The sequence below is a fragment of the Leishmania infantum genome, chromosome 36 (assembly GCF_000002875.2).
Source record: "Leishmania infantum JPCM5 genome chromosome 36".
Lineage (NCBI taxonomy): Eukaryota > Euglenozoa > Kinetoplastea > Trypanosomatida > Trypanosomatidae > Leishmania > Leishmania infantum.
This window is the reverse complement of record NC_009420.2, coordinates 1,102,467-1,111,497: the sequence shown is the minus strand read 5'-3', so window position 1 is coordinate 1,111,497 and position 9,031 is coordinate 1,102,467. Positions and strand designations below refer to the sequence as shown.

Genomic DNA, 9,031 nt, shown 5'->3' with positions numbered 1-9,031 from the left:
ATACGAGTGCGCCAGGGATTGCGATGATTCCCACGGGCCGCCCCACTCTTTAACAGCAAGGCAGCGACGCAGAGTCGCTCTGTTTTTTTATTATTTTACCGTCTTTGAAGCCGTGTCCTGTCGACCCCGCCAGGCCTCACCCCCCACCCCCTTTATTCTACCAGCGGGGCCCATTCCTTTTCCGGCGTGTCCGCCCAAAACCGCCCCCACCCCCATTTTCCCTTGGCGCTTGCCCTTGTCGCCGCAAAGGCTGTTCGGCGGGGCCCCCTGGCGCCCCAAAGGCCCGGGCACCCGGCCCCACCGAACCCGGGGCCCGCGGCCCCGCAAAACGGCGCCGCCCCCAACGACCAACACCGCCACCCCCGGCCGCGCCCCCCCACGAGCCCCCTTTACCCGGCGCCCACGAGGGGGCTTATGGCGGCGGCCGACCCGAAAGGCGCCGGCGCGCAGCGGGCCAAAAGAACGCCCCCGCGGCACCAAAACAGAGCACGCACTGCCGCAGCAAAGGGAAAGGGCCAGAAAGCACCGCGGGGCCGCCCGCCAACGAAACAGAATCGGCAGAGCAAACGGCAAAAGCCCGAAGAAAGAAGCCGCCCCACACCAAGAAGCCTGCGCAAAAAGCAGCGCACAGGACACCCCGGGCAAAGAAACGCACAGCAGGCCCAACACAGCACGCCACGCCGAGCCCCCCAAAAAGCGCCACCGTAACGGAAGCGGCCGGACACCGGCGCAAAACAAACCACCAGCAACAACGGAAAGAAAAAGGTAAGCAGCGTCACCTTTGCCCGCCTTTTGCGCAGAGCCCTTCCCAAGGATAGCCCAAAAGTAATCTTAGTAACTGAAAAAAGAGCAGGATTATAGCCAGCGATCACCCAGTGGAAAAAAGGACCGCAAGAAAAGCGAATTAGCATTTAGTGAAAGGGAGAAGCTTTCCCTGAAACAACGCGAGAACCAACCGCACCAGCCTGGAGAGCCCCCCCCTTCAGGTATCCAAAAAGCTTTCCCGAACCATAGGCGTTGTATTACACGCTTCCGAAAGGGGGCTTGCCCGTAAGTGGGTTGGGGGCCCGCCTCCCCCCAAACCCAACCCACGCCGGCGCGCACCAACAGCACCCCACGAAGCCCAGCGCCCACCAGCTCTTTTCACCACCGCCCTTACTCTGGGGTAAACGGGCGCCAAGGCCACGCAAAAAAGCACCGCGGGCAAGCGAGACCCCTTCAAAAACCCACGCCAGGCACTGCGCTTTGGGGCTTCGGCCAAAACAGCCGCCCCCAACCCTAACAGCCCCAACCCTGGCGAGACGCGCCGCAAACACGCACCGGACACTCGAAAAGGAGCACGCCCCGCTTCTGTCATGAAAAAGTTTCCCGGCCAACATATCACCACCCTTGAAACGCGCCCAATGGGTGAAAACAAACCACCGCCCCGCCCATAAGCCCCCGCCAGCGGCGAGGTCACAAGGCCGTTCCCCAACACACGCCGCACACAACCCCGGCCAAAACGCTGTAAAAAAAAGCCTTTTGACCCCGTATACCGGAGGATGTCGCGGCGGCACCTTTTCGGAGTGTGACGTGCTTGTCGGCCCACGAAGCTGTAACCCAATGCCGAAATTATAGAAACAGTTTTCCCGCAAAAGGCCCCAAACGCGAGGGGAACCATGCCCGCCGTGACGCCCCCAAGCGTGGGCCGCCTCGCAAAAGCCCAAACAAACTTTAAGCGCGCCCCAAAAGGGCGGCGGCCGCCGCCGCCGTTCCCAAAACCAAGGGGGCCCGCAACCGCGTGGTTTTGGGGCCCACAAGGCAGCCCGCCCCCGGCATTTGAGACCCAACAGCGGCCCCCCGCTGCTTTATGGAAGGGGGCCACCCGTACGCGGGCAGGCACGGCCGCGACGGAATACCTCCCCCAGGCTTCTTCGGGCCGCTGCGCCTGCTGGGGCCGCAAAAAATAGGTCGCGGAAGTTGCGAGGCCCTGGGGCGAGGTTCCGCGCCCCTTCGGCCCCGGCCCCCCCCGGGAAACGGGCCGCCAAGCGGACACCCCCCCCCACAGAGATCGCAAAAAAAACCAAAACCGCCCCGACCCACAAAGGCGCGAAGCAGCGTACCGCAAAACTTTTCACCAAACGTCTGTTGATTTTCTGTGTCCTTTAGAGCTTGCTCGATTCTTTTCGCGGCAACAGCGGGGTATTTTTCGGACGCGAACGCCAACATTTTAAACCAGCCGGTTTCGCGGCGCTGGCCGTCTGGTTAGCGTGCGCTGCGGCGGCTTTGCGGAAGGGGTATCACGCGGGAGCGCGGAAGTGCGCCCGAGCCCGGAAAGACCCCAAAGCCTTTTGCCCAGTTATGATGACAGGCTCGTTCGTGCCAGTGCGTGTGCTGGCGCCTGGGACTTTTTCCTGGCCCATAGGAATGAAAATGTGGAACGCAAGAAAACCAGGGGCGCCAACGCAAAAGCGGCATCTGGAATCATTGCGCCTGCTCCGCGGTGCTCTGTCTTTTCAAACTTTTGCTTGAAAGCGTTCAAAAACGTCCTACTGGCTGTGGCGCCCATGGTGTGGAGCGCGGTGGCGCCGGGTTTCTGAAGGCTGCGGTTTTCCAAAATGGCACCGCTCGGCAGCCACACGGAGGCCCAACAACAACCCGGGGGCGCAACGCGCCCGAAAAAGAATCCCCCGCCAGGCCCCCTTTTCACTGTCCCGGTTTGGGGCTCTATGCAAAGCAATTTTTCATGGCGGCTGCACCGCGCCCCCGCCGGCGCCTTTATTTAAGTCGCTGCGTTTGTGCTTTTTTGATGGCGCTGGTATCTTCGCGCTTTAATATTCAGCACGCCCTTGTCTGCTCGGTGGGCCTGCCCTCCCCGTGCGCGTTAAAGGGAGCCCAAAGCCACCAAACTCTCTTTTTCGGGGTTAGCTTTTGCGGCTGTGGAAACGTCCGCGCTTTACAACGCCAGAAGCACAAAGCCGGCCCCATTCCGAGGTCACCGGCTGGCGGTTTGCTGTTCTGGCGCGGCCCTGTGGGCCGCCTTTCTTTTACCCTGGCATTTGGTGGCGCCAAAGGCTCTTCTTGATCGCCAAACTGCGCGCTTTTCCCGGATGCGATGCCCGCCGAAAACGCTACGAAGCGCGCGCGGGCCTCTTCTGCCAACGGTGCCCCGGGTTCGCGTTCTCCTCCGCGCGCCCCGCCCCTGCCGCCGGCGCGTTGTTTTTCTTGGAAAAAAGGAAACGTCTCCAAGAGGAAAGGCCCAGGCACGGCCCGCGGAAAGCACGCCAGCAGCCGCAACCCGGCGGGCCTAAACGCCCATGGGGGGTAAAGGGGGCCGCTCTTGGCGCGGGCGCGGTGGCGGCTGCCGGGTAAGGGGCCCGCCACACGCGCCAGATCCCGCGCCCCAAAGTTTTTCCGCTGAGGGGAAAGAAGCCCTTTTCTTTTCGAAAAGCTGGGCGCGGTCCCTGGGTCACTCAGCCGCGCCTTTTGCAACCCGACAAGGCCACCCAACCCCCCCCCCCCCAACTGCAGCGGCACACCCGAATGACATTTTATCCCTACATCTGGGGCGGGGAAGGGAATCAAAATGGGCGTGCGCCTTATTTGATATGGGAAAGGGCGGTGGAAAAAGATACCGGCATATCAGGATTCAGGTGCGCGAAAGGTCTCGAAAACGATGCTTTTCTCTGCGGTCGAACAGGTTACGGTTTACAGAAAACCAAGGGCGGCTGCTGTCCCCGCAAGGGGCGTAAAAAAGCCATGGCGGTCTGCGGCGGTTTTTCTTCAGGGCTCTGTGGTTTTGGCGCGTGATGCTTTTAGCCGGTTAGGAAATGTAATGCCCCAAAAGCAAACTTCTGATTGGTGCCGGGGCGCTTTTTTCTAAAAGCGAGTCTAAACACTGGCCTCGTCACCGCAGCGCCTTTCGCAGTTCAGATTTGGGGTGGGGCGCTTAAGAGGTAATTCCGCCAAAAGATATACGAATCTAAGCGCTTAAAAATGAAACTGGGCTAGCCAAAGCGATCTGAGGGTGCTCTTTTTATTGTTTGGTCATTTGTTTATTCTACAGGAAAATAAGTTTGTGTGTGTTGGCTTGTTCGTGATGAAATACCGCGTGGAAAAAGAAGAGAAGCGGGGGCCTGGTTCCCCAACCCCGGGTGCTGTCACTTTAGGCGGGCCGTCTCAACGAGTGGCTCAGGGCCTCTGGAATCCCATGTGGGGCGCCAGACGAGGTGGCGCCGCCCAGGCCTGGCAGCGCCCCCATTTTGCCTTGTCACCGCTTTCGCGGGCTCTCCTCCAACGTGCGGTTGTGTCGGGGGGGGGGGGGGCGGGGCCAGGCCAGCCGGCGCGCTGCACAGATCAGCTGAGCCCCCTTATTCCCTCCCAATTGCTGTTACATGAACTCCGGATGTTTTTGTTTTACAGTAATCCAGCGAGATGTTCGCGGCGTGCGGACGAGAGGATGCCCGCACCCGATCGCAAAGGGAAGCTATGGTGTGCTATGTGCTGTTAGCGCGCTGCCGCTGCTTTCAGGTAGGGTAGGTTGCGATCGTCATCTGTGGGCGAGAGCTGTGTGAGGGGAAGCGGTGGGCCTATCTCGATGTTTTGTTTCGTGTTCGCATTCAAGGCGAGGTGTCGTGTAGCAGCTTGGTTTACCAGACGGCGTGTGTGTCCTTCTTGATCACTCATTCATATCTCTTTGTGCAAGCGACGAAATCAGTGTAAAGCTTGATGCTCTAAGGTGTTTTTTCCGCGCTGAACACCTAGTGGTTTCCGGCTTTCTGTGTGACAGGTTCTGCTTTGTATCCGCGAAAGGCCTTATTAGAGCAAGATGCAGGCGCTTGCTTGAGTGTGCGCGATGATCTACTGACGCCTTTCGTTTTTGGCGAAGCTGTGCGTGATCTTGAGGGCAGGAGTGTCCACCACATAAAAAAAGCTGAGACTGTGGCCACTATGCCGTGCCGCCGCCAGATTACTTGGTTTCTTGTCCGCTTCGGGCGAAGCTCATCCCAGCTAACTTCAGGGTCTCCGCATAGACTTCGAATGGGGCAAAGGACGCCGAAGGTCATTTGCCTTTCAAGAGTACGAACTTTGTGCAGAACCCGAAAGCGGTGAAAAGGAAAAACTCTACCCCCTGCCGCTTGGAGTTGCGGGGCAAAAGATTGCGGTCGTGGAAGGGTGGCCTGAGGCTCGGAATAAAACCTGATAGTGGCAGCTTCTCTTTCTAATGCAAGAGACTGGGGTGGGCTGCACCTCGGCGCTCTTCGCGGTGGAGGGCTGGGCCAACGGCCACCAGTTTTTGAAAATGTAGGTATCTGCGTATCCGCGCTCTGCGGTCTGTCCACGACGTTGAGAAATGAGGGGCACACGGATTTCATGAATCAAAGTGAAGCTGTGAATGTGAAATGCGGCCCTGAGTCAACGAGGAAACGGCGGAGGGTGGGCAAGGGAGTCTCGACAAGACACGCACATAGAGAGTCCCCTTTGAAGCGAAACCTATTAAGACATGACCTAAGCTCGACCCTTCTCCACAGGCGAGTTTACGTGAACATCGACAGCCACAGCTGAGAGAAGGCGAGGCCACCTTTGCTCCTTCTATAAGGTGTCCAGCATAATGTGTGCGCAGAGCAACTGAAAATACGTGACACGCATCGGGGAGCGTCTCCCATGACCGCCAGGTATCCGAGCATAATTTTCTTTTCTGTGGTACAGGCTTTTCGAATACTATCCGTCTGCATTTCTCATCTGGACACTTGCGCGCAATGCGCAATGAGCAAAATACCTGCTGCGAAGCTTCGAGCACATACAGATGATAGTATTTTAGTTTCCATTTGGTTTTCTTTTATTCAGAACATAGGTCGCTAAATGTAGAGCTCACCGCCGCTTCTTTCAACTGAAAGGCTTCAGATGCTAGCAGGTGTGAGACTCTGATGACCGGGGACACCTCAGCGTGGTGACCGGGTCACGTGCATACCGGCGCAGGGAAGTCCGAGCGAATTATCGCTGCGGATGTCCGCGGCCAGGCCCTGGATGGCGCCGCGTCGGTGCGCGCGGCGACAGTGCACACATTTGTGTCATCCATATGTTAAGCAAGGTGTCGGCGTGACTCTAACGTACCCCACCTGGCCCTCGCACTGCCTACTGGTGGTGGGGAGCCTGAGCCACTCCGTGTGATGCGCCAGGTGGCGGCCCGCGAGGCGGGGGTGGGTGGGTAGAGTCTGAGGCAGAGGCCGTGCTCCGATGACTGGGCCGGCATTGCACTAGCGAGTGTGTGTCTCCCGCTGCAGTGCGCCAGGCGATGGGGCCTGTGACAGACAGGGGATAGAGTGGAGCCCGACTCATGTTGTATTGGCAGAGAGTGGACACGCTGCAAAAAGTTGTAGAGAGGGATCGAAACCCAGTGGAAACGAATTTGCTCAGTTTGCGCTGAGCTCTTCAATCAGCGAATAAGTAGTGAAACGCCACTTTCTGTTTGTAGATGAGTGCCGTTCTCAGTTTACAGAGAGGCTGTTTTGTATTGATGACCCAAAACTACTCATGTATTATCTCCTTGCACGACTGCTCAGATTGCTGCTATTTGTCGATTCGATGTTGCCAGCGCTTCTTAACCACGCTCTCCTGACCACCTCTGCCTCCTCAGTCTTTTTTCCCTCGAAGGCTCCTCATACTTAATCAACACTATTTTCCATAGAATAGCTGACCATCATGTACACACCAACTGAAGGCGATTTGGTGAGTGTGATTCAGCTGCTTCACAATAATGGCGTGGAGGTGTCGAATTCAAAGGCGGCATACGCTCAGCTCAAGCAGTACGAGTCAAACCCTGCCTTTTGTATTCTGCTTTCCACTGTTTTCGGAGCAGATACAAATCCTGTGGCGGATATGGTGCTCCCGGTTTCGTGGGCTCAGTATCGACAACTCGCTGGAATCACGCTAAAAAACAATTTGGCATCTGCCCGTCATGCCCTTGGCGAAGGCGCGGTGAAGGAAGCTGCGCGTTTTGCACTGAAGTCGCTTACTAATCCGCCAGACACTCGAATAGCCCGCACTTCGGCGCAAGTGGTTGTAAAGGTAACGGCGTTGACATCGCTTGAATGGTGGGTAGGCTCGGGGGTCGGTGATCTTCCAAGCATTTTGCTTAACGATCTGCTTCCAGGCGGGGAATTGAAGACTCTCGCCGCACTGTACTGCCTTCAGTACTTGGTGGAGGATGTGCCCAAGCAAATCGGCGAATCTAGCGAGCACGTTATTCTGCGAGTTTCACAGCTTGCCGCTTCCCAGAATGACCCGATGACGATAAGAAAAGCTGCCTTTCGAATGTGTTTCAACATTTACGAGCAAGCGTCACTCCTTGACTGGAATGTCGACACACTTTCGCCGCTACAGATGGGCCTGTCAAAAGCCAGCCACAGCTTGTCAAGCGTTTGCACATCCCTGCTGGAGTGTTCGTGTGGTGAGGATTCGGCGTTTGTGATCCTCGTTTTGCGTACCTGCTCATTTCTGCTGGACTACTTTGACTTTTTCGGTCAGATGAGTCCGAACGAAATGCAGAGGTATACAAACTGGTGGATCACTAATTCTGCTCAAATTATTTGCAGTAGACAGAATAGCATCAGTGGAAATCAAGAACTGGTCGCCGCAGCGATCGATTTGATATCCACCACCGTGGATTTGTATGATCGCAACGGTGGGGAAACGGCTGTTGCTTTCCTCGTTTCTGGTGTGCCACAGCTAATTTTCTCCTTAGCTCCAGCCCTTGTGCGATACGCGTTACTGTCGTCAGAGGAGGTGGCAAACATCATGGACACAGACGACTACCGTGTTCGAGATAGCACAGCTGTCAGTTTTGAAGTGAAGGGGGGAACAAAGGATATTTCGGAGGACGACATGCTGGACGATGATGCAGCGGCTATGACGCTACGAAGCTCTGCTTTGAAATTAGTAGATGTGCTCAGCACGTTCTCAAGTGATGCAACATATCAGGCTTTTATCGGTCCCATTCAGCAGTTGTGGAGCAGCAGTGAATGGCGCGAGAGGGAGGCCGGTATTGTCCTTGTTGGCACGATCGCCAACGGATGCGCTCATGAGCTGCGCGCAGTGCTCGACTCTTTAGTGGATCAATTTCTTCAGTTTATCAGCAATCAGTCTGAGCATGTCTGTGTTGTGAGCATTGCTATGTGGTCTCTGTCGCGGATAAGTGAGACTGTCCTGAATTCGTCCCCTCGCACGATGGATACGATTATTCCACTCCTTGCCTCGAGATTGCAGAGCACAAGCAAGCGGATTCAGATAACGAGCGTCAGTGCATTAAATGTGATTTACGGGGTGTTGGAGAACTATGGAAGCACAGCTGTGGTCATGCCTCACTTGCCATTGTTGCTAGAGTCGGCCTGCGCGTGCCTGCCGGTGTATTCGACCACTAATCTCTCCCTTTTGGTCGATTTTCTGAACAAGCTCATTAGCCTTCTCAATGACCAGACAACAGCTGAGAGGCTCTCTTCTGTACTTCAGGTTGAGAGGGCGAACCGCGCATCATTGTTCGAGCAGTCTTACACGGCAATGTACATTCGAGAGGAACCGAATGTTCTGCTAGACAAGGACATTTTCTCGCTGGACCGTGCAATGATTGCTTTCATCTCTGTCTATCCTAGTAACGAGGTGGCGGTTGCGAATTTGAGCACGTGGAACGGCGTGCTTGCAGACATCAAAAACCGGAACGTCACGGATGACGCGGACCTTGTTTTCAATACACTGCTCATCTGCAGCGCATACACCAATTCAGTCTCTACGACGATTCTTGAGGAGTGGCTGAGGTCAACATCGTGGGCTTTGCCAGTTTCTGCTACTCATTTCCTGACGACCTCGCGAATACACGAAGTGAAGGTAGCTGGGATCACAATTCTATGTGGGCTCCTTCGCGCTGTTGGGTCGGGTGCACTGCCTGCCGGCCTCCATGACACTCTCATGAGGTGGGCCACCAGCGAAGTATCTGAGGCCGAGGATCCGCAATTCAAGGAGCATCTTGTGCGGCTCATTGGGCAGGCCACAGCGTGCT

General features: G+C 56.4%; 1 protein-coding gene across 1 annotated transcript in view; it reads left to right on the top strand.

Annotated features, from left to right (window-relative positions):
- Positions 1–6,681: 6,681 nt before the first annotated feature.
- The window catches only part of LINJ_36_2860 (conserved hypothetical protein), a gene marked incomplete at both ends in the record, with an annotated part of 2,817 nt that continues 467 nt past the window's right edge, over positions 6,682–9,031 (top strand). The window contains one exon of the mRNA XM_001469411.1: positions 6,682–9,031. This exon is cut by the window's right edge and continues 467 nt beyond it. Within this exon, the coding sequence (XP_001469448.1) occupies positions 6,682–9,031 (2,350 nt within the window).